Here is a 26317-nt window from a genome sequence, read left to right on the forward strand (position 1 = left end):
CATTAAATCAGAGGTATTCTGGACTCTTTCCTACATTTTTTTCCCCTTCTACTATGACAGCCATTCATGTTAAGTTCTCTGGACATACATTAAATATGCTTACCTGATCTCGAGAATAGGGACTATCTACTTTCTGTTTGTCAGAACAAGCTGCAATAAGAATCTTCATCGCATCCAGTTGAAGCAACATCTGACAGGCCTTTGAGTCCAAAAATGTAATATTGGCAAGTGCAGCTGAAGCCAATAGGAAAACTTCCCCAGAGGCAGCCTCTTGGCACAGTTCTAGGAATTAGAAAGCCCAATTAAAATATTAAATTAAAACCAGTCCATTTATTTAACAGGATAACAGTCAGAGTTAAAAGGAACCTTGGAGATCTTCTAGTCCAACCCCCGCTCAAGCAGGAAACCGTGCACCATTTCAGAAAAATGGCTGTCCATTTTCTTCCTAAAAGCCTCCAATCACCTACAATTTCTGGAGGCCAGTCGTTCCATTGATTACGGTAATTGTTCTATCAGGAAATTTCTCTTAGTTCTAGGTTGGTTCTCTCCTTAATTAGTTTCCTTGCATGCTTTGTTTGTTTGCATGTTTTAAAACATTTTATGGGTGGGTGGAAAGATCCTTGAACAGCTGTTTACTTCAAATAAAAATGCATGATGCAAATGTGGTGGTAGCATAGAGTCTGGATGTAGATACAGATTTGGTTGCTAGATAAAATGTAACAGTCTGCACAGATAAATATAACTAATTGATTCACAAGATATTTAATTTGTTTATCTTGCTATCATTATAGCTAAGGCTGTGCTATTTTCCCTTCCTGGGAAAGAACATCGGAAACCCAAAGACCTCTTAAAATGCTGCAGACAGAGCTGTTACTATAACCTTCTTTTAATTTCTGTATACATCTATTTTAACTAAGGTCTGACTCACCCAGCAATTTAATTTGTCTGTGGTTCTGGGATTAAATAAACAAGAACAGTAATTCAATTACTCAGCTATAAATTTTATAGAGAAATTAGAGATTTATTAGAGGAAATATTCCCTATTGCAGTCTTTTCTTTCTAAATACAGTATGCTTAGGTATAGCTGGACCTGAAGGTAAAAAGTAGATGCTTTAATGCTAACAACAGATAACTCTCTACTTTTTAATCATAATTCTAATAGCAGAACCTCATGTTCCAACATGATAGTAAGTCAGGTGCTTAAACCATAACTGTTTTCATCATCATCATCATCATCATCATCAATATGTTGCTTGACTGTTTTGTTTGCAGTTGATTTTTTTTCTTCTATTTTCTATTTTAACTTTGGAGATAAATAAAAAAAATATTTTTAAAAAAACATTATTTTCTTTGCTGCTGCTTTCTTCTATATTTCGGCAGAGGGTTCCCCCCCCCCAGATAAAACGCGGCCTTTAGCATAAGCAAACAAAATTGAAGCCATCCATTGGATGGCAGTTTTTGCCAGAAAGTGTGCCACAGGTTTTGTGGCATCATTAATAATATTTCTGTGATACAGACTGCAACACATATAGAGGGTATCCAGAAGCCAAGAGGAATTGAACTGATTTATATTCATTTGAGAGCAGAAATTAATGTCCACCATGAGGGGAAAAAAGAAAAAAAGATCTAACCTCTCAAGTTCCCTTCTAACAATCATATAATTTCATTTCCTCAAATTTTGGAGTTCCCTTATTACGAGAAAGAAAAAGGGGAGCTTGCAAAGCAGGTAGGTGGCTGATGTAGTGTCATAATCCAAACATTGGGCAAGCCTTCCACAGAAGAAAAAATGACTTTGGACTTGATGTACTGTAGATATAATCTGCTTCCAACCAGTTATAACATTAAAAATACAGTCTTAAAAGTGAGCTCTAGCACCAGCTTAGATCTTCAAAGCTACACTGTGCTTCTCATCTAAAACTTTATATCATAGGGGTCAACAGGGCTTTCTCAAGAACACAATTTTATAATTGGGATACCAACACAAAAAAATACCTTATCTCAGGTCATTTACACCATGACCATTCCTACTGTTTAGGGCTTCCTATCTGATAGTAAACTATTATTGTTCAATTTATTGGCCACCTATCTCACCATGGGGTTATTCTAGGCAGCTTTCAATAATAAAAAGGAAGAAAATGAAAGGAGTGTAAACAAAAGTAAAATAATAGTACAATAAAATAAACAATGAAAAAGGAATATTTTTATATGATAATCAAAAAGATGGATGAGTGGAGGTATTATTCATATTATTATATATGGAATACATATGGGGGTATATGAAACAGGAAGGAAGGAAGGAGCATTATATCACTTTTGCTCTGAATCCAGTATCTCTAAGAAAAAGGTATCACAGCTAAAGACGCACATACATACATATACATACTGTGTTATGTATAATCTAGTGAAAAGAAGGATTAGGAGCAACATAATAACAGTGTTCCAATATTTGAGGGGCTGCCACAAACAAGAAAGGGTCAATCTATTTTCCAAAGCACCAGAAGGCAAGATAATAAACAATGGACAGAAACTAGTCAAAGAGAGACGCAACCTTGAACTAAGGAGAAATTTCCTAATGGTGAAAACAATTAACCAGTTGAAGGGCTTGCCTTCAGAAGTTGTGAGTGCACCATCACTGGAAGCTTTTAAGAAGAGACTGGACAGCCACTTGTCTAGAATAGTATTCAGTGATGGCGATCCTTTTAGGCACAGAGTGCCCAAACCAGAAGGCGCAGGCCCGCCCGTGCGCATGTGTGCATACGCACGCCCCAGAGCATCGGAAATCCGATGACAAGCTGGCCAGCTTGCATGCATGCCTTGGAAATCTGACAACCAGCTGGCTGAGCTGGGGCGATGGCATGCATGCCCACAGAGAGGGCTCTGCGTGCCACCTCTGGCACGCATGCCATAGGTTTGCCAGCACGGGTATAGGGTCTCCTGCCGGGAGTTTGACCAGAAGACCTCCAAGGTCTCTTCCAACTCTGTATTTCTGTTAAGACAGAAGTTAAGGAACAATGAAATAAGAACTTTGATTAAAAAGAAGTTCTTCACCCTTTCCTAAGAAATCTGAGATTTGGATATTTGAAAATTCTCCTAATCAGTAGAAATATTCCTGCTAAGAGTCAGCATGTCAATTGAGACAGGCTCTCTAAAACAAAAATATAGAAAACTGACAGCAGAAAAAGACCCTTTGAGGGTTTTTTCTTCTTTTCTTTTTAATTTATTATTTTTAACTTTTTATTTTTATCAAATGATAGTTGTGAGTGCACCATCACTGGAAGCTTATCTCAAGCATGCTTAAACTCAATTACAGATGATTAAATGACTCAGAAGAGGAAGGGAAAAAAGTGAAAAAGTGAGAAAAATGATGCGAGTTGAAAGAAAGATTACAATTAACATATCACATATAGCATGTGGTAATTAGTCTAAAAATTCCCAAAGCCTTCTGCACCTTAACAACATTCAAACATGAAATTTTCATAGATATACATACTGAGAAGCGCGGTGACAATTTCTTCCATGTTCTCCAGAAAGCTGTTGAGATGCTGAGTGAAAGTGAGCTGAGGAGATGTGATCTGAGCTATTACTGCAGCTGCTTCAGCATGAGTAGCTTGGGAATGTATACCATCTGTAAGAATGTCAGCCAAACATAATATTCCATCAACCTAAGGAGAGAAGGTGGTGGGGAAAAAAATGATGGAGCATATTTTGAAAAAGCAACCTTGAGATGACAAGGGTTATAAAGAATAATCTAGGAGTTGAAGTTGCAGCCCTATTTGGAAGCTAGTCAAACAACAATATATAAAGCCCCTGTTTTTATCCATCCCTTTGTAAGATGTACAGGGAATGGAACTGTACAGTCAAGACCCTTGGTTATAGGAGTTGGATACATAAGTAAACATCATTCATAGTCTTTTAATTGGAATTTACTGCTCAGTGGTACTGAAATTTTGTGAGTGGCAGTGTTCTGACCTAAGCTTCCCAAGAGCATGAAGCAGACTCCTTTTCTGACACATAGAATAGAATAGAATAGAATTTTTATTGGCCAAGTGTGATTGGACACACAAGGAATTTGTCTTGGTGTATATGCTCTCAGTGTACATAAAAGAAAAGATATGTTCATAAAGAATTCTAAGATACAACACTTAATGATAGTCATTGGGTACAAATAAGCAGTCAGGAAAACAATATCAGTATAAATCGTAAGGATACAAGCAACAAAGTTACAGTCATAAGTGGAAGGAGATGGGTGATGGGAACAATGAGAAGATTAATAGTAGTGCAGATTTAGTGAATAGTTTGACAGTGTTGAGGGAATTATTTGTTTAGCAGAGTGATGGCATTCGGGAAAAAACGGTTCTTGTGTCTAGTTGTTCTGGTGTGCAGTGCTCTATAGCGTCATTTTGAGGGTAGGAGTTGAAAGCTTATGTCCAGGATGTGAGGGGTCTATAAATATTAATAAATAATAAAAAACCCTTTTTATTAAGTTACTGTGAATTCCTCTAATTCACATCCAGCAAAGTCTTTCAAGGGAGAATTTACAGTTACAGACCTTATCTGGCTTGGAGAACTGTCAGGCCAATATCTTCAAAACTTGGCAACAAGTCCCTGAGAATCATGAACCAATTAAGCAAACTAATTGTCTCCTGCAAACTCCCCTCCCCTTTCACTGCTCTTAATTCCCTATGGGAGGGGCCATTCACCATCCACCTGTGGCTTTACTCCTGAGTCAACCTTTGTTCCCTAGATGTTCCCTTCTCCTGGTAGCTCTGCGCATGCACACACTGGAACAGGCTCCAGCTGTTCTTCTGCCCCACTGATGTCTGACTCCAAAGGCAGCTGACAACTGTCAGATGGCCATGGCCCCATTTCTGCCTCCAATGCAGAGCACTCATCAGAGCCTTTCGCAGACTCCAGGACTGGCCCATGTTCCTCTCCAACCTCCTCACTGTCCAAATCTGCTGCCAGATCCACTGGCAGGCCACAACAGGCCACAACAGGCAGTAATACATACTTATTTTATTAATTTTAGCACTATGGGACAAATGGCTTGGGTTGCCTTTTTGAATGATCTCCATTAAGAGAGGGACATCTGTCATCTGCTCTTCTTGACTTCTCAGCAGCTTTTGATCTCATCAACCATGAATGGGCTCAGTGAGTAGGGAGTGGGCAGCACGGTATTGCACTGATTCACTTTCTTTCTACGGGGCCAATATCAGTTGGAGTTGATTGGGAGCCTTCAGCCTTATTATGTGGGCTTTTGACGGTTTCAATACTCTCTATGTAACATCTATATGGAGACCTTGGATGAAGATTATCCATCACCATGGAGTGATGCTTGATCAGTGTACTGATGATACCCAGTTATACATCTCTGTCCTTGGCAAATTATTATATCTTGTCATACTATCAACAAACTATGATGGTCTGGATGAGGAACAATAGGCTTCAGCTGAATTGTGACGAGACAGAGTAGCTCTGGGTTTTGGGGCCTTCTGGATCTGGAGTTTTAACATATTTGATACTAGATGGAGTTGCATTTCCCTAGATAGACTGTGCACAGTCTGGGGTTTTTTTTCCCCCCAAATTCGTAACTCCTGCTTGAGGAGCAGCAAGTAGTGACTAGGAGGGCCTTTGAAGTGCTTCATGTTGTGTGCCCACTGCATCTTTCTTGGACCATAAGGATCTATTCACTGTCATTCATGCCCTGGTTATTTCCAGAATGGATTTACTGTAGTGCACTGTATAAGTGGCTACTCCTAAAGAGCATCCAGAAGCTTCAGTGGTGAGACTGCAACTGTAAAGACAATGATGTGTACCCTAACAGAGCACACATAACACCTCTGTTCCTCAAGCTGCATTTATTTATTATTAAATTAAATTAATTAAAATTAAATTAATTAAAATTAAATTAATTAAAATTAAATTAATTAAAATTAAATTAATTAAAATTAAATTTAAATTGGCTGACAGTTTGATTCTGGGTGCAATTCAAGACACTGAATTGAAGTTTAAAATCTTATGTGGATTGGAACAAGATTATTTAAGGGATTGACTTTTTAAAATTTCATCTCCCCATCCCATCAGGTCAAGTAGAAGGGTTATGCTTTAAGTCCTCTTAGGCAGTACTATCTGATGGGATCCAGGACATGCACTTTTTCTTCTATGCCCCTAACCTCTGGGACATCATCCCCCACCCCCACCCTGAGGTGGGGATTAGCCCCATACCTGCTAGCTTTACAAAAACCCTGAAAATGTGGTTTTTCTATTAACTTGAGCCTGAGAAGATCATTTGTACGAAATTAAGGCACTGTTCTTCTTCTATTATGGGAAAAAGTAAGGATTTTCATGCCTCTCATATCTTTATTTTTGCTTTTATTTTTGCTTGATGTGTCCTGAATTGTTACATAGTTTCTAAGGGGCAAAAATCGTATTTTGTGAGATGAGACACTGTATAAATTTGCTAAATATATAAAATATCCAAGAAGTCAGTATTCTCCCTAAAATTAATTTATAGAGAACAGTTTTCCTTCTGGGGATAGCAAAAAGTATTACCTAATACCTAGTATCTATTATCACAATTTTTTATTATCACATTTTTGTTATCAAATGTATTGGAACAATCAAATGATTGTTCATCATAGAGTATTCAGTTCATGTGTTCAAATGTCATCAGTTCTTGTTAATATATAATGCTGATGCCTTAAGTGATCTATTTAAAGCTTTTCTGGCTCTCACTTTTATTATTCATTAATACACCATGCCAAATTACCTTACCTATCCCTATCTGGATATAAATTAATATATTTGATTTTCTGTTATCCATAACAGCATTTTATGAAAAGTGCTATCAAGTTTGCAAAAATAAATGCTATTATCTTAGAAATAATTATGATTATAGCAAGGATAAATATAACACAGGACTATTTATTTTATAGAACACAATGTTTGGCGTATACTATTCGGAAATGAAAGTTATGTTCCCAATGTCCATTTTCTTAGACAAGATGTCATCATTGATCAATTTCTCTAATCATAAGAAAAGTAACTGTAGGCTGAGCCTGAGGGAAGGGTCAAACACATCATAAGTCATGTGTCTCTGTGCACCTGCAAGAGATCTAAGCCCACCTTCAATTCCATTGATGCTTATCTACCGCCACTTTGCTTTGACCGTTAGTAGCTCAGATTCTTGTAGAGAGTTTAAACCTATAATAAATCTTTATATTCATTTGAACTGCCGGAATCTCCTGATTTCCCTGGCATGTGACAGTAATCATTTGCATAACTCACTTTAGTGCAGGGAATATATTTCTGCTTGAACAACATGACTACAAGTCAATATAAATATTTGTATTTAAAGCAGTATTTCAATTTGTATTTTCTAAAAAAAAATCGCTATTAAAATATCAGATTTTAAAATATTTAACACTTTTTTTGAAGTTAAGCACTGTAGAAATACTTAGAGTACGGACAAGGATGAAAATACAAAGTTCATACTTCATATTAGTTTGATCAACATGGTTGATATCAGAACTTGCCAAGGCAGAATTTCTCTAGTAGCTTGCAAACTGCATTTAGTTTGAATGTTTAGCTTGAACAGATTGACATCTTCATATTTACACTGTGGTTTTGCCCAGTTTTAACTCTTCAACTTATGACCATAATTAAGTCCCAAATTACTGTTGCTAAGTAAGACAGTTGTTAAGTTGCCCACTGAAGTGGTACCCATTTATCTACTCACGGTCGTCTGCTTCCAACCACTGGGTTGGCAGAAGCTAGAGCATGTGGTGGGAGCTCACCCCATTCTGCGGCAGCAACTGGATCTCAAATATGAGCCTGCCGATCAACAGCCCAGCATTCTAACCTTGTGATTCACAAGCTCCTGCTATGATGCAAATCATGTTCTGATTCACAACAAAATAGCCTAGTGGGTTTAACTCTTCTTACACAAAGTCATGTCTATGAAGATTCTCAATCATCCAGGTCATGGTTGTTCCAAATGTGTTTTTTTTCAAAAGGTAAGTTTCTTTTTTTTTTCCCTTGGAAAATGTTTCACTTCTCATCAGGAAGCTTCTTCAGGTCTAACCAAAGACGTTAGAATTGAACTGAACAGTTAGACCTGAAGAAGTTTCTTGGATGAGAAGTGAAATGTTTTCAAAGGAAAAACCAAGACAGTCCAGCTGCCTTTTGGAAAAAGCACCTTTGGGCCAAAAATAACTCATCTCTCCTCTGATCATCTTCAATCTATGCCTTTTATTGTCTTACTGCTTCACAATATAAAACTGGAATATCGTTTACTCGCAGATCTTTTTTACAGTTGAATTGCTGCCCTTCATTATGAGTAAGTTATTAGAAATAGAAGAACAAAATGAAGGCAAAAGATTTGGTGAAATCTTGGATTTGGGGGATAGATTTAATTTTGAGAGTAAAACTACATGAATTTACATGGTTTATCCAGAAACAAAACACTGCAGGTCTGGGAAATGGCGCAGTGGTTAAAGTACAGGTTATTTCTGCTGACTGCTGATTGCTAGCAGTTTGGCAGTTCAAGTCTCACCAGGCTCAAGGTTGACTCAGCCTTCCATCCTGCCGAGGTGGGTAAAATGAAGACCCAGATTGTTGGGGACAATATGCTGACTCTGTAAACCACTTAGAGAGGCTTGTAAAAGCACTGAGGAGCGGTATATAAGTCTATTGCTATTGTTATACTAAAAGGTAAAGGTAAAGGTTCCCCTCGCGCATACGTGCTAGTCGTTGCCGACTCTAGGGGGCGATGCTCATCTCCGTTTCAAAGCCAAAGAGCCAGCGCTGTCCGAAGATGTCTCCGTGGTCATGTGGCCGGCATGACTCAACGGCAAAGGCGCACAGAATGCTGTTACCTTCCCACCAAAGGTGGTCCCTATTTTTTCTACTTGCATTTTTATGTGCTTTCGAAACTGCTAGGTTGGCAGAAGCTGGGACAAGTAACAGGAGCTCACCCCGTTACACAGCAGCACTAGGGATTCGAACCGCTGAGCTGCTGACCTTTCAATCAACAAGCTCAACGTCCTAGCCCCTGAGCCACTGTGTTCACCATTGTGAACCTACACTGAGGCAAGACCCCAACTCCTTTCACAAACAATTTTCCCTCTCCCTTATCACTGAGGTACAATAAACCCAGGTGTACTTTACATTGTTTGGGCCTGATGCGGAAGTATGTGCAAGTGTATGGGAGGGGAAATAAAACTTACCAGGTTACACCATTTATAAGTGTCCAATAATAAATTTTAAAAGGACAGGGGAACAATCTAATAAAAGCACTTTAACATCCCAAAAGAAATTGCTGTTCCAAGCATTTATATAATTAGCTTTCACACTGAAAGGAACTTTGGAATGTTGCCCTGCTTTCTGCTTAATTCTGGAGAAGTAATCAGCTAAAATGTCAAACATGCTCAATATCTTGGCAATACAAGAGAATGGGTCAGCTAGATAATACAAACAAAAGAATTCTATGAATGCAGCATAATACAAGAGAGATTTTGCATTTGAGGAATATTTGAGTGGTGAAATCATAATGTAAAGTTTAAGACTTTCCAGTTAAGGAATTTTTTTGATAAAATTTGTCAGGTATAGCCAGTTGGAGGACAATCGTCTTAGGCATCAATGCAATTCACCTTTCTAAGCAGTGAATAGGTTTCTTGCAGTCTTTATCTGAAAAAAAGTACTTGTCAGACATTATATTTCATATATGCACAATGCCACACTAGTGATGCTGCATACACAAAAGGCTCATTTGACTTAATAGTTTCACATTTAATAGGGAGAGACTTTTGCCCATTGCACTGACAGATTTGAAATTTGGAGTTTTGAGAATATGTCGCATTTCTCATGATAAGGGCACTGAATCACAAAATTCCTATCCAGAAGGAGAAAACTGTTGAAAATTCCATGTCATTCTTCTATCTATTTCCCAACCTGTGTAAACTTCAACTTCCATAATTCTCCAGTGAGCACAATTGTTTTGGGAATTCTGAAGTACACTTATTATGAAGGCTATCAGGTTAGAAAACCTTGTTCTATCTAGGATTTCCCTATGATCCCTAGTTTAATTTTATAGATTTTTTTTTTCTGCAAATAGGTACACCTCCAAAGTAACATTTTTATTGCTTGGTAAAGCCACACTTGGAATACTGCATCTAGTTTTGGTTGCCACCAAAAAGATGTAAAAAAGATGTTGAGACTCTAGAAAAAATGCAGAGAAGAGCAACAAAGATGATTAGGGGACTGGAGGCTAAAACATATGAAGAACGGTTGCTGGAATTGGGTATGTCTAGTTTAATGAAAAGAAGGACTAGGGGTGACATGATAGCAGTGTTCTGATATCTCAGGGGTTGCCACAAAGAAGAGGGAGTCAAACTATTCTCCAAAGTACCTGAGGGCAGGACAAGAAGCAATGGGTGGAAACTAATCAAGGAGAGAAGCAACTTAGAACTAAGGAGAAATTTCCTGACAGTTAGAACAATTAATCAGTGGAACAACTTGCCTGCAGAAGTTGTGAATGCTCCAACACTGGAAGTTTTTAAGAAGAGATTGGATAACCATTTGTCTGAAATCGTACAGGGTTTCCTGCCTAAGCAGGGGGTTGGACTAGAAGAACTCCAAGGTCCCTTCCAACTCTGTTATTCTATTCTATTCTATTCTTAAAGTTCCTAAAGAATCTGTGTGGTACTTAGATGTTACTAAGAAGTTTTGTATCTTGTTTCATTTTTGTTTGTTTGTTTGTTTTGCTTATTAACTTCCATTTAATTTTCCGTAGTTTTAGACAGGAACTTTGAAAGAATATCAGGGAAAGTAAATTGGTGACCTTAAACAACATATAGGTGTAGATGATAGACCTTAGAGGTTTAGATGTAGATGATAGACCTTTAGAGAGAGCTGGACCCTGCGGAAGGGAATTTGGAGTGCATCTGGGCAGACACGATACAATGATACCATCTCCTTAAATCAAACATATTACACACACACAGAGAGAGAGAGAGGATTGGGCAGCAGGAGCAGCATGCTTTGAATCATGCTTTCACTTTGAGATCCAAATCAATACAGTTTAGGAAGGTGTGATTTATGCAGAATAGAAATGAAGATGATTTCCCCTCCAATTAAGATACTTTAGGGCAGTGGTGGAGAACCTATGGCATGCATGCCAGAAGTGGCCCACAGAGCCCTCTCTGTGGGTACATGCGCTGTTGCCCTAGCCCAGCTCCGTTGCGTTTTTCCATCGCGTTTCTTGCTGTTGTTTGCAGGGAAACAAAAGTTTGTGGGACTAAAAAAAAAAAATGTGTGAAACAGCATTCCGCCTTCGTCATGGTACATTTGCTGTTGCTGCCTCCATGGCCTGCCTACTGCTCTCGCTGCACTTTGCGCAGCAGTGAAATTTAGTGCGCTTCAGAAGTGGGTTTCAGCAGGTTCTGACCAGTACTGGAGAACCTGCAGCAGAAATTTTGAGTAGTTTGGAGAACCGGTAGTAAAAATTCTGACTGGCCCCGCCCCCATCTATTCTTTGCCTCCCAAGTCCCAGCTGGTCGGGCGGGAATGGATATTTTACAGTATCCTTCTCCTGCCATGTCCACCAAGCCAAGTCACACCCACCAAGCCATGCCCACAGAACCGGTAGTAAAAAAATTTGAAACCCACCACTGGTGCGCTTCACAATGGGGAAGACAGGATCCCCTCCTCCTGGAGCCCATTAATTACATCCCTTATCTCCTCTTATATTTAGTGTGGTGTTGTAAGTTTTCACTGGTCATAGTGGACAGCCCAGTAATACTCAAGGTACACAGGTATCAGAAACTGAATGCAAATTGTTACTGCAAACAGATAAAGATCGAAACTTTTTTAATAGTGGGTTATAATCAAACACACTTAAACCTGGCCCTAGAAAGGAGAAATTTCCTGACATTCAGTCAGTGGAATGACTTGCCTGCAGAAGTTATGCTCCAACACTGAAGGTTTTTAAGAAGAGATTGGACAACTATTTGCCTGAAATGGTATAGGATTTCCTGCCTGAGCAGGGGGTTGGAGTAAAAGACTTCCAAGGTCCCTTCCTGTTGTTATGTTAAACAACAGAAATCTAGATTAGGGATGCAGAAACAAATTCATTTTGAGTGTTGCCATTGATCTTTGAACTGCATGGTGGACTTGGTCTACAAGAAGTCAATGGGAAGGACAAAGAATCACCAGTCCTAGACTTGAATGAAATTTGATTAAATTTTCATTGTATTGAAGACAGTTTACTCTTTGCATATTTATTAATTTCCTTTGGTCAATTAATAATTATAATTTTGATATCAACCTTTGGAGAGATGTGGGGCTGCCTTTACTACATTGGGGGACACATTAATCTTAAGGCAGTCTTGAAGTCATCTCCCCTCTTTTAGATGCAGACAGTTAGCTGGGTATGGACGCTGCTGTGCTTTCTTGAAACATTAAGAAAGCTTGGAAGATCTTTCAAGCTTTGTGCTCACTGGAAAAGCATAGGTTAATGGCAAAGTCAGGAGGACTTTTTCCCAACTTGGACTGGTAAGCATGTAGCCCTAACTTGAAAGGAAGGGCCTGGTCTGAATTATCCATGCACTCAGATCCTGTTATTTGATTGTATAATAGTATTATAAAAATAAAATAAAGTTAAGACTGCTTTTAGAGATAGCATAGAGGACATAAGCTGACTGAGCATCTATGGGAATGAAATAGTCAGAGCCTACCAGATCTTTGCTCCATTAATAATATCCTCAAATTTCCATAGTGCTTCACAACTTTAATAAATTTTACCCTGCTCTCCTTGTTGTCAGCTCTCCCATAATACAGCCTAATATACTCATGCAAACACAGATAAAACCCTGTCAGTAGGACCAGAACCCATCACATACACACACAATATTGCATTATTTACAATTGTACAAGATAAGAAAAAAGATAATCTAATGTATGATGTGCATGAAGGGTAAATGAAGGAGACACGAGGTCTACACCCAAGGGTAATTGAAACTTACTGCCTTGAAACAAAATAAAGAATTATAATGTAATATATTGTATAATAATATATTCAGAGGAAGGGGCGGGGGGAAATGGAGGGGAAAGAAATGGAGAGCAGTAAAAACAGAGGCGGTATTCAGCAGGTTCTGACCTGTTCTGGAGAACCGGTAGCAGAAATTTTGAGTAGTTTGGAGAACAGGTAAATACCACCTCTGACTGACCCCACCCCATCTATTCTCTGCCTTCCAAAGTCCCAGCTGATTGAGAGGAAATGGGGATCTTGCAGTAACCTTCCCCTGGAGTGGGGTGGGAATGGAGATTTTACAGTATCCTTCCCCTGCCATGCCTACCAAGCCACACCCACAGAACCGGTAGTAAAAAATTTTGAATCCCACCACATAAGCTTAAATGGACTCCAGAGGATGGTAGAGGACAGGAAGGCCTGGAGGAACGTTGTCCATGGGGTTGCGAAGGGTCGGACATGACTTCGGAATAACTGAGTAGGAAGTTAGATAAATGCACCAACTGAAGAATGATCACAAATAAACTAATTGGTCATCCACAGGAAAAAATGTCCTTAAGAGAACCTGTACAATAAGATGGTATGGTGACGTTATCTGTGATTTTATCTATCATCTGTCATCCTTCTCTCTCCCTCTCTCTCTCATTCACTCTCCCTCTGTCTCTCTCCCTATCTACTACCTACCTAAAGGTAACGGTAAAGGTTCCCCTTCCATACATGTGCTAGTCGTTCCCGACTCTAGGGGAAGGTGTGCTCATCTCCGTTTCACAGCTGAAGAGCCAGCACTCTCCAAAGATGTCTCCATGGTCATGTGGCTGACATGACTCAATGCCAAAGGCGCACAGAACGCTGTTACCTTCCCACCAAAGGGAAGACCAAAGGTCTATTTTTCTACTTGCATTTTTTATGTGCTTTCGGACTGCTAGATTGGTGGAAGCTGGGATAAGTAACGAGAGCTCACCCCGTTATGCTGCGCTAGGGATTCGAACCGCTGAACTACCGACCTTTTGATCGACAAGCTCAGCGTCTTAGCCACTGAGCCACCGTGACCAACTACCTACCTACCTATCTATAATTTATCTAGCTAACATCATCTATCCAACAATCATACCTCCATCTCCTACACTTTTGCCAAAGGCTGAGAAAGGGACAAAAATTCGCAATTCCCTTTTTGATATGAGTACATACCACTCTGTCTCCCCATTTCACCACAGTATTATATAAATGCTAAAAGATATTGTTTAATTCAACCATTCAACCATTCACTCAGCAAACTTAGGCTTAGGGCCCGGGTACTTACGGGACCGCCTGCTGTTACCTTATGCCTCCCACCGACCCGTACGCTCTCACAGAGAGGGTCTTCTCAGAGTGCCGTCCGCCAAGCAATGTCGGCTGGCGGCCCCCAGGGGAAGGTCCTTCTCTGTTGGAGCACCTACCCTCTGGAACGAACTTCCCCCCGGTTTGCGCCAACTACCTGACCTTCGGACCTTTCGCCGTGAATTGAAAACTTATTTATTTATCTAAGCGGGACTGGCTTGATTTTTAAATTTTCAAATTTTGAATTTTTAGTAATTTTATATGGGGTATTTTAGTCTGGGTCAATTTGACGGTTTTAATTTGGCCATTATTGAATATGTATTTTAATTAATATTTTAATTTTGTATATTTAATTGTTTTAATCTTGGCTGTACACCGCCCTGAGTCCTTCGGGAGAAGGGCGGTATAAAAATTTAAATAATAAATAATAAATAAATAAATAAATAAACAGACTGAGTTTCAAGCCTTTATTTCAGGGATATCCAAACTTGGCCCCTTGAAGAGTAGTGGACTTCAACTCCCAGAATTCCCCAGCCAGCAACTTGCTCATATTTATAGCTCATGCTGGCTGGGGAATTCTGGGAGTTGAAGTCCACCACTCTTCAGGGGGCCAGGTTTGGACACTCCTGCTTTATTTGAAGGCAAAATTACATGGAAGAGTTTGAATCACAAAATTGACTTCAGTCAATGACAGGGCGAATCAAAGATACCTGTCCCATCTCAGATGGGGGGGTAAGAAACCACTAGTGATTTCTTTTCCACTTCTAACTAGCTTATTCACTGCCATTGCTAAAGTGCCTTTTGTCCAATATGTGTTAGTATAACATCAATTGCTCAATGCAATAAATGCACCCAATTCTTAATTTAAAATTCTCAGGTGAGAGAGGCAAGTTGTTACATGTCATGCCCCCAGTCTACGCCTCCCTCCCTTCTTAGGAAGCCATGGAAATGCCACAAGAACACATTTGTCAGTGGCACTCAGGATATTTTCCTTTACCTCCCTTTTTATTTTTTTTAAGTTTTATTTTAAACTTAGGACAGCTACACAATATTGGTCTTGATCAGTATGTAGATGGAGAAGAAGCAAGATGAATCCTGATGGCAAAACAATTTTTTCCCCAAATATTGGGCTTCTCTCATTTTAATATATATCGGTAAAGGCTTCCTGACTGTGTGCACATTCCTTGGCAGTTCAGACTTACAAGATAGACCAGATTAAGAAACCAATACCATATATAGGTCTAAAACTACTTTCATTAGGTAAAGGTAAAGGTTCCCCTCACACATACGTGCTAGTCGTTGCCGACTCTAGGGGGCGGTGCTCATCTCCGTTTCAAAGCCGAAGAGCCAGCGCTGTCCGAAGACGTCTCCGTGGTCATGTGGCCAGCATGACTCAACGCCAAAGGCGCACAGAACGCTGTTACCTTCCCCCCAAAGGTGGTCCCTATTTTTTCTACTTGCATTTTTACGTGCTTTCGAAACTGCTAGGTTGGCAGAAGCTGGGATAAGTAGCGGGAGTTCACCCCGTTACACGGCAGCACTAGAGATTCGAACCGCTAAACTACCAACCTTTCGATCAACAAGCTCAACGTCCTAGCCCCTGAGCTACCGTGTCCCTATATACTTTATATATTCATTAGAACAGCTCTACTAAGAGAATCTTACAATTCTGGATGTACTTTCCCCTTCCTCACTTTACCTATATGTATATTAGAAATATTTAATTTCATGCATTGGACTTGAGTTCCACTTATCTAACCATTGTCTTGTTAGTGGCTCTTCTTCCTGTTCTTTAAGGCCACTGCATATGTCCTCAACAGATTCCCCTAATGAGAAGATGGCTTATGTTAACTATAATCTCTACATCCATTGACAGATAATAATTCAAGGACAGAAACTGTCAGGCAACTAACATCTGTGGAGATTCTCAGTCATCCAGGTCATGGTTGTCCCAAAGGTGCTTTTTCCAAAAGGCAACTGGACTTCTTTTGTTTTTCCTTAACGCTGTTTTTCCTTCAGAACTGAAAAAGCTTCTTGGATGAGAAGCAAAACATCTTCAAAGAAAAACAAAGAAAGTCCAGTACCTTTTGAAAAAATACCTTTGTAAGGCAACTAGTAATAATGGCTTTTAAGCCCAAGATGAACAAGCCAATTATTAAAACTATTCTAACTCTCATTTTTATTGACTCTCAGGATTAAAGTTGGAATCTCTCTCTCTGTATGTATGTATGTATGTATGTCCATGGGCACATAGGTAACTATGCTCCTTAAAATTAGATGTTCACTATAAACATGACTTTTAATCTTTCAGTTTTAGATCGTTGTTTAACGCCTGATATTTAGAAGTTAGAAAAAATATTCCACTAGCTGATTATAAGGTTTTACTTATGAACATTCTCAGTGATAAATCTTGTTTTATGCAAAAAGAAAAATAGCGTGTGTCACATCAAGAGATATGCCTATCTGCGCATCTAAAGGACTCTTTTAGAAAATGTGGCATTTCGTGAAGTGAGAGTGATGTTCTTGATGTTCTCTGAGCCTGGTTCTTTACTCGCAGATCAGGGGTGAAATGCTCCCGATTCGGACCGGATCGTGCGATCCAGTAGCGATCTTGGCTGGTAGTTCGGAGAACCGGTAGCAATTGTGGTGCGAGGCTCCGCCCACCCATCCAGCTGTCATTACTTCCTGGTTTTAACCAGGAAGTAATGTGTTTTGTACCCTCTGCGCATGCACAGAAAGTTTTTGCACATGCACAGAGAGTGTGCGCACACATGTGATGTGCACACAAGCAAAGCGAGCGCATGCACGCAGCACGTGCACTTCCAAACCAGTAAGGAAGGTAAGTAGATTTTACCCCGTCGCAGATGTTTCATTACCCAACTAGATAACATCATCAGTGTGACTCAGTCTGAGTTTTATATGCAGAAACTTATCCTGACAGTTTTGGTGGGGGTGTGGTTTTGTTCTTGGTAGTCCCTTGGTTAGTTCCTTGCTGAACTTCCTACTCATTGTTGGAACAGACAATCCTAGACAGTTTTTACAGTACCCTGATAATATTATTAGCACAAATTTCTATTAACTAGCTATATACTAAGAGCAATTGTTGCAGCTCTCGTAACCACTGGATGTCACTATTACACAGCTCTATAGTTTTGGATGCATTCTACTGAGTTTTGGGATTGTTCTCTCTGAAGTCTTAATCACTGCTCTGAGAGTATAGTATGACTGTAACTTTGTTGATTGTATCCTTACTATTTATATTGATATTGTTTCCTGATTGCTTATTTGTACCATATGACTATTATTAAGTGTTGTACCTTATGATTCTTGATGAAGGTATCTTTTCTTTTATGTACACTGAGAGCATATGCACCAAGACAAATTCCTTGTATGTTCAATCACACTTGGCCAATAAAAAGTTCTATTCTATTCTATTCTATTCTATTCTATTTTATTCTATTCTATTCTATTCTATACTAAGTAGAATTAATGAACTGAAAAGATTGTTCATGAAGACTTCAGTGATGCTATAGGTTGTATTAGTTGTATACTTCAGCCCTTTCTTCATGTTTATATCAAGATGGATATAAATTTTTCCTCCTATTTGTAATTGCCACATATCATAATAAGAATTATATTTTGTATAATGCAGGAGATAATGGAAAACACAGATAAATATAATGTAGTTCTTTATTTTCTTTGGAGCAGTGCCTTATAATAAGCTTTCCTGATGGTTTAGGTCAAATAAATATATTTAAATGTTCTGACTATGCTAGGAAAAAAAAAGATTTGGTACAGAATATCCTTAAAAAAATACTCCTTTTGGTTATTTTTAGTCTGTAAAAAGTTTTTATTGTTCTACACAGGATACCCATACTAATAATTTTAAAACCATGTTAAGGATAAAGACAATTATGTAATAATTTTAAACTAATACAAAGGGGATTAATTGTGGTTGCCATGTGCTATTAATTCAGTGCTTCTCAAATAGTGGGGCGCGCCCCCCAGGGGGGGCGCGAGGCTCCGTAAAGGGGGGCGCGTTTGACCTCGGCAAACACTATCATAACAAGCTAATGATACTATTTACAGTTGCGGGGCGCGAAAAATGTTTTCTTCTTCCTAGGGGGGCATGACAGAAAATAATTGAGAAGCACTGTATTAATTGCATGTTTCATTGTCTATAATTCATCACAGATATGAATTGCCCATCAGACATTGTGATTTAATTGCAGTAGTATAAAAGCAAAATAAATTGGTATATTTTAAAATATTAAAACTAATTATAAAATTAAAACAGAGAAACAGTGTAATATAGTCATTAAGATGTTGGACAAGCAGTGGAAAGACTTGTTCAAATCCACCAATGCTAGTTTATTGTTAATTTTTATTACATGTATATATACCCATCGTATTATTACCTTTCAGGGTAAGCAAAGTTATTCAAAACACAGAAAAAGAATAAGTATAGGAAACGAATTTAGAAGCAGGAAGTAAGAGAAAATGACAGCTATTAAATCTAGTTTAGAGAAACATAGCTCAATATACACTTCATAACTTCTATCACTAGCTACCCCTTTTTTCTACCATGTCCATACATACATTCCCAAACAATTTTTCTAAGGAATTTGCCAGTTCCTGTTGTTGTTGTTGTTGTTGTTGTTGTCCTTCAATTCAATACATTCACTTTTCCTTCATATATTTGCTTTGCAGTTCAAACCTCACTTGTATATATTTCTTTCATACTGCTTAATCCACATTCATTCATCAGCTTTTCATTCTCGTCTTTATTATTCTTTGTAAATCACACTAAGTTCCTTTGGAAAGAAAAATAGTATAGCAATAACTAGCAACAACAGCCTATCAAGGGCAGTGGTGGCACAGTGGTTAGACTGCAGTATGGCAGGCTAACTCTGCCCACAGAAAGTACTTCGATCCTGATGGGGCTCAAGGTTGACTCAGCCTTCTATCTTTCTGTGGTCAATAAAATGAGGAGCAGATTATGCTTAGTTGTAAATGCCCAGAATGTGTTATGGAGTAGTATTATATAAGTCTAAGTGCTATTGCTATTGTCATTTGACTCCAAAAGTGTTCATTGTTGATCTAAAAATAATGCTGCCACGTAAAGCTACAGGCAATTTCAAAAATCTTGGGACAAACTTACAATTTTTTTTAAAAAATCAGACGGAGAATTTTAACTTGAGGTTGTTGGTTAATGTGATATATATATACCACAAGAACCTAGCTGACCTTGACTCATTTTTTTTAAAAAAAAATCTTAGAACTGGAACAGAAAACACTAGATTCTACGATTCAGTGATGGTTAACCTTTTTGGTGCCAAGTGCCCAAAGCGCAAGCGTGCATGCGCGAATGCATGCGCATGTGCCCAAACCCCCAAAATGCAATGTGAGCGGCCCCCTGCGCATGGCCCCGCGTATGCATGCATGCCCTCCCGTGCCCCGTTTTGGGCCTGGAAAGCCTCCTACACCAACCTGCACCCTCCCCGTGTATGCACCCTGCCCCCTGCACATGCATCCCCCGCATACGCCTAGCCCCACCGTGTATGCACGGCAGAGACCCGAAGACCAGCTGGCCAGCAGGAGCTGGGCTGGCATGATGGCTGGCGTGCCCTCAGAGAGGGCTCTGCGAGCCACCTGTGGCACCCGTGCCATAGGTTCACCATCACGGCACTAGAATTTTCAGGACTATAGATTAAACGTAATAAGTATCTTGAAAGAAGAATATGCCAAACTAATTCCATATTATTTATTTATTAAATTTTTATGTAGTGCACTTCACTCTGGAAATGTGGGAATTCATGTGGCCAGAGTCCTTGTTTAGTGTACCATTAACAATTTGTCATTCTTTTCATAGCATCGCATGCCTGGAAGTTTTGGGGAAGAAGAAACCAACAACCAGGTGCCTTTAGCTGCTGGTAGATGCTTTGGTGCTAGCAGTTCACTATCAAGATATTGGAGTATCTTGAATTGCGGTTCTTTTCTTTCCCAGATCTAGAGATATATTTGAGTAACTTCAAGGCTTCCACTTTCCTTCTGCATCCCCCCTCCTTTTTAAAAAAAAAAAAAATTGATAAAGCACTAAGTCAGCAGCAAGGTTTGTAACAGGAGACAAAGCCAGCATGTCAGCAAGTCTACTTCATTATAGTAGTGTGTTTGGCTCCCATACAGAATACACTTCAACAAAGAGATTTTGTGCCAATTACCCTGCTTTTTTCTTTATGAACCATTTCAATCAGTCCTGAAACATATTGGCTGCTGCTGGCCAATGCCTGTAAAGGTCTGTGGTACGCGAGCTCAGGGAGAGCTATACAAGTCTACCCTGTTAAACAATTATAAATCTGTGGATATGTGTACACCACTGCAGTTAGCTATTAGAATAGCTTTAAATGTACATTTGCTGCAGCTTTGTTCACACATTACTGAGCTCAGCCATACATTGAACCAGTATGCATATGGCAGGAGCGTAGTCTTTTCCGCCACAATATCTGTGTTCCATCTCATATCTGCGTTATGTAAACCTTCAGGCATCAACAGCAATTTCTTTACAAAACTGAGATTCCTTATGCTGCTGGAGAACTAGGTTATAGATGTGTGTGGCATGCAGTGCACAAGGGGCAGTGTGTATCAGTGGTGGGTTTCAAAAAATTTTACTACCGGTTCTGTGGGTATGGCTTGGTGCGCGTGGCATGGCTTGGTGGGCATGGTAGGGGAAGGATACTGTAAAATCTCCATTCCCACCTCATTCCAGGGGAAGGTTACTGCAAAATCCCCATTTCCTCCTGATCAGCTGAGACTCGGGAGGCAGAGAATAGACGGGGGTGGGGCCAGTCAGAGGTGGTATTTACCTGTTCTCCGAACTACTCAAAATTTCCACTACCAGTTCTCCAGAACTGGTCAGAACCTGATGAAACCCACCTCTGGTGTGTATCATGATACAACCCACCACACAGAGGAAATTTAAAGGACAACAGACAATGTCTGTTTGGGTTTAACATTTAGAGATACATCTTTGGTGGGACATGAATTTAAGGCACAAACTGAGCTCATTTGAGCCAAATAGCAAGGAAATTATGTTAAGGCAATTTCCCATATAAATAGATGAATTGACATGTGCTGATTATATCTGGTTATATACTTTTGCTTTTTTAAAAAATTATTATTTTGATTTTATAAATATTTCAATTCACGGATAAGTGACCCCAAGCAGTTTAGAAACTTTCAACACACGAATAAGCAACCCCAAAATCCTCTTGACTTCTGGGTAAGAAGAGCTACTGGCAGTGGTGGGATTCAAATAATTTAATAACCGGTTCTCTTCCCTAATGATTTCTTCCAACAACCAGTTCACCAAACTGCTGAGAAAGTTAACAACCAATTCTCCCGAAGTGGTGCGAACTGGCTGAATCCCACCACTGGCTACGGGTAAGAAAATAAAAGCATTGATACAAAGCGATCTATTCTCCTAATTGTCCTTATCTCTTTCAGTTTTCTCTTCTAGTTACTAAAGAGGAAAGGGATGATATAGATGTTACTGCTCTAAACCTCTTTATTGATTTTCATTAAACACTGCCCTGACTTTGAAAGCTGAGCAAGCTTTTCTTTTTTCTTCAGAAAAAAACATTCTGTTTGCTTCTCAGGTGGATTATCTAGAGCCGCAATAAAACAACATTATCATTAGTCTCACTGGAGATGATTTCTCAGGTACTGATTTTGAATCATTTGTCAACTGGGTGTCTGCCCTTTCCTTTGTCCATTATTATAAATCCTTAAATAAAACCCAAAGCATTGTCAAGGGATGGTAAGCCTTCTCCCATTCACAATGAGATGTGTCTGTCAGGGTTCCAAGGAACACCCCCAACGAAATAAAGCTCTGAGGCTTGAGGTTCCTCAAAGTTCCAATTTATTAGAGATGTCATGTTGGCATAGCTGGGAAAACCTGAAACTGAAAGCTTCCAGGTTTTCCACACCCAGTTGACAGTTCACAGCCCTGCCCCATACCCACAAGTTCATCACATTGTCCAATCAACTCTTCACACTCAGTTAGATACAATCTTCAGGCAGTCTCCATCAGACGCAGGATGTCCTTGAATACGGAATGTTGTTATGACTAACTTTCTACCACTCCAACAACAACCCCCTCCAACTTCCCCAGCTAAAATATGTGGCAGTTAAGAAGCAAAAAGAAAATTGCCTTCCAAAACTGACAGTGTCATTCCATAGTAGTGGACTTCTGACCATACTTTTAACGCCAGTTATATTTTTTTGATATAATCTTTAGCATCAGGAAAAATTAACCCCCAATACCAAAGAAAAAAAAGAAAAAGAACAACACTAATGAAGTTGGGGTTCTTTCTTCATAGCTCACAATCTTTCCAGATATAGTTCCCCAAAATGGGATTTAGGGAAAAGAAAGTTTCATAATAGCCTGCCCAAGGATGCACCCCTTTTTAGGGAGTGAGAGCTACACTTGGATGTTTGAATGGAAAAATGTAGGTGGCATCAAAATTTATTTAAAGTAACCTTTAAATTGAATTTAAATTACCTATGAATATATAAGCACTTCCAATATATTGATTTTTCTCGAAGTAACTCTTCAGCTATATTAAATATTGCAATGTAGTGGTTCTAGAAGCTATATCCAAAATTTTCAGAAAGTGGGATATAAAAAGTCAAACTGGCGCCCACAATCACTGTCATGGCTACCATGTGGCTTTAGAGTTTAGAGTTGGAAGGGACCTTGGAGATCTTCTAATCCAACCCACTGCTCAGGCAGGAGACCCTATACCATTTCAGACAAATGGTTATCCAGTCTCTTTTTGAAAGCCTCCAAGTGATGGAGCACCCACAGCTTCTGAAAGCAAGTTATTTCATTGATTGATTGTTCTAACCATTAAGGCATTTTCTCCTTAGTTCTAGGTTGCTTCTCTCCTTGGTAAGTTTTTATCCATTGTTTCTTGTCTTGCTTTTTGGTCCTTTGGAAAATAGTTTGACACACACACCCCTCATCTTTGTAAGAGCCCCTTAAATATTGGAACACTGCAATCATATCTCCCTTAGTTATTCTTTTCATTAGACTAGATATATCCAATTCCTGTAACCGTTCTTGGTATATTTTACCCTCCAACCCCCAAATCATTATTTATTTTATTTATTATTTATTTATTTGATTTTTATACCGCCCTTCTCCCGAAGGACTCAGGGCGGTGTACAGGCAAGATAAAACAATACAATATACAGATTAAAATACCATTTAAAAAACTTATTTAAATTAGCCTAAAATTAAAAAATTTCCATACTAAAAACCCCGTTTAAAAATTGATAAAAGATAAAATTCAATTTAAGACAGCCCCGCAAATAAAAGATCGTCTTCAGTTCGCGACGGAATGTCCGAAGGTCAGGTATTTGGCGTAAACCCGGGGAAGTTCGTTCCAGAGTGGAGCCCCACAGAGAAGGACCTTCCCCTGGGGGCCGCCAGCCGACATTGCTTGGCGGACGGCACCCTGAGAAGTCCCTCTCTGTGAGAGCGTATGGGTCGGTGGGAGGCATGTGGTAACAGCAGGCAGTCCCGTAAGTACCCAGGCCCTAAGCCATGGAGCGCTTTAAAGGTCGTAACCAGCATTGTTGTTCTTCTCTGCACTCTTTCTGAGTCTTTAACTTTAACTAATAACTTTAGCTTTTAACTGATTGTATCTATTCTATGGTTTTAGTTCTTCCCCCTCATGTTCTTAGATATTTTTTTTTCAAAATGTAATTGCCAAAAACAGAAAAATCTAGATCACAGAAAGAGTCAGTTGATTAATTTACCTTTTCTTCAAAGCATCAACTGATTAATTTTCCAATAAAGTTCTAATTTAGATTAGAAATAATTTTTGAATGGCTATAGGCCAATCAAGAATAAACTATACTAAATTGTCTGATTAATGTTGCACAAGAATTAAAACAGTTTGAATTAAAAAAAAGATCTGAAGTGGCACACAGCTACAAGGTAATTATGAAATGCATATTTTGTGCCTTCAAAAGAGTTTTGATATTTGATTATTGACAAGTCCTTGCCATTTTCTTAGGAAAGTTTTTGGAAACAGTTTGCCTGGGTCTTTTTCCTAGGTCTAGGAGAGTGACCCAAAGTCATCCAGTTGTCTTTGTGCTTAAGACAGACTAGAACTCACAGCCTTCACTTTTTAGTTCTGACTCTATGCAAACTAGGAGTCAGTCTACGCAAACTAGGGGTGAGCATAAAAGCCTTAGCCTAGGGCAGTGTTGGCAAACTTTTGATGTCACCGTGTGCCAGCCTGCGTGCCAGAAGTGGCACGGAAACCATCCCGCAAGCTATGTGCGGCCCCGCTGGCCCTTGCGTGCATAGGAGCAGCGATACCTGGAAGAGCAGTGGTCCATCGTGCATGCACGAGCCAGCACCCAAATACCCAGATACCAGCATGGACACGTGCCCAACGAATAGCTAGCCATCATGCAGGCGCATGACATCAACCCAGAAGTTCAGGTGTTGGCCTGCGCATGCGCGATAGAACGCCGCTCATCCAGGTTTCGCCACTCCCGCACGCACAACGGCCAGCTGACCGGCACGTGTGTGACCACAGGAAGGCAGAATAGGAGCCAGCAAGGCCACACATTCTTTGTGGGATGGTTTTGTGTGCCACTTCCGGCACATATGCCATAGGTTCACCGGCACTGGCCTAGGGTATATTATTCATTTATGGTAAAACTATTGTTAAGAATTTCAGAAGCTTTTCAACAACTTAACTAACAGCAGCAAATAAAAAAACCACATACATCAAAATTTAGAAGTTATAAAAAGGGGGTGTCATCAGACGTGTTCAAAAATCACCAGAGTGACCTTAAGTACAAAGTTTATAAATAGTACAGAATCAAAATAATGAAGCAGTGGAGTACTCCTTCTCTTTCTCCTCCTTCCTCCGTGTAAAGGGTCAATGTGTTAAATGATTGTCACATTGTATCACACTGATACCCACAATTATAGTGGGTATCACTATACCCACTTTGCAGAGTTGTTGGTTTTGCTTTGCAGAGCCTGGTGGGTGCCTTTTTAAGGGCCCAAAAGATGAATCTGTCCGCCTTTTGAACATGATGTTGTGTTCCATGAGGAAGTCAAGTTCAAATGTTCAAACAGCAGGATCTCAGAGACGTTTAACTTTTCAGTCAAGGGCAATACTCTGGGGGAACAGTTGCCATTTCCTGTTGTGCCTCGTCCACTTTCCCCGCAGCCGGGCCCGTCTTATCTGCTTCCGAACGCTGAGGAATGTCCTAGCATGCCTCCTGGCCCCAGCCCTGGCTCCATGCCCAGACAGGCCAAAGAAGAAGTGCCTCCCGGCCCCAGCCCTGGCTCCATGCCCAGGCAAACGGAGCAACTAGACCCCTCCCCCACATCATGTGAGCCTGAGGAAGGTCAATTACCAACAGCTGCAGACTGGAGTGACCCTCGCTTCAGGAGAATTGATAGGCGGAGGCAACAGAAGGAAGGGAGGGGCAGGCCTGGATAAGTGCTGAGTCATGGAGCCACACCCCATGGCCTATATAAAGGATCTGCTTTCTGGCATTCTCTGAGTCAGGCAAAGTCTACCTTATCTTGCTGAAGTCATGTTCTGGTCTCCTGCCTGCTTTGAGAACTTTGCTAGGACTTTGGCAGAGCTGCAGAGGCACGCCTGATTCGGATTTCCCTGACCCGGCCGTCAGCGGAGGAGTGGGACACGACATTTCCCTCACAAGATCTCTCCTTTAAGTGCTTGTGCGGTTTCTCCATGGATGAAATACAGTATGAAGGGAATTACAGTATCAAGTCAGAATCCAATGTATAACTTTGCATGCTGGGAAACTGAGGGCGTGGAAGCTGGATACTGTTGTGACCCAGGCCCAAGTATGTAGTACTCAGTCAGTGTAAAAACTAACAAACTATTATAACATCTGAGAATTAACTCATTC

The 26317-nt window shown here is 39.8% G+C and overlaps 1 protein-coding gene across 2 annotated transcripts in view; it reads right to left on the reverse strand.

The window, feature by feature from the left end:
- Positions 1–26317, reverse strand: part of INSC (INSC spindle orientation adaptor protein) — a 143225-nt gene that overhangs the window by 25210 nt on the left and 91698 nt on the right. For both annotated transcript variants that reach the window (XM_058159126.1, XM_058159135.1), the window contains 2 exons: positions 3491–3662; positions 104–282 (listed from right to left, as the gene is read on the reverse strand). In XM_058159126.1, the coding sequence (XP_058015109.1) occupies positions 104–282; positions 3491–3662 (351 nt within the window). The remainder of the gene's footprint in view (positions 1–103; positions 283–3490; positions 3663–26317) is intronic.

Source organism: Ahaetulla prasina, chromosome 1, assembly GCF_028640845.1.
Source record: "Ahaetulla prasina isolate Xishuangbanna chromosome 1, ASM2864084v1, whole genome shotgun sequence".
Classification (NCBI taxonomy): Eukaryota; Metazoa; Chordata; class Lepidosauria; order Squamata; family Colubridae; genus Ahaetulla; species Ahaetulla prasina.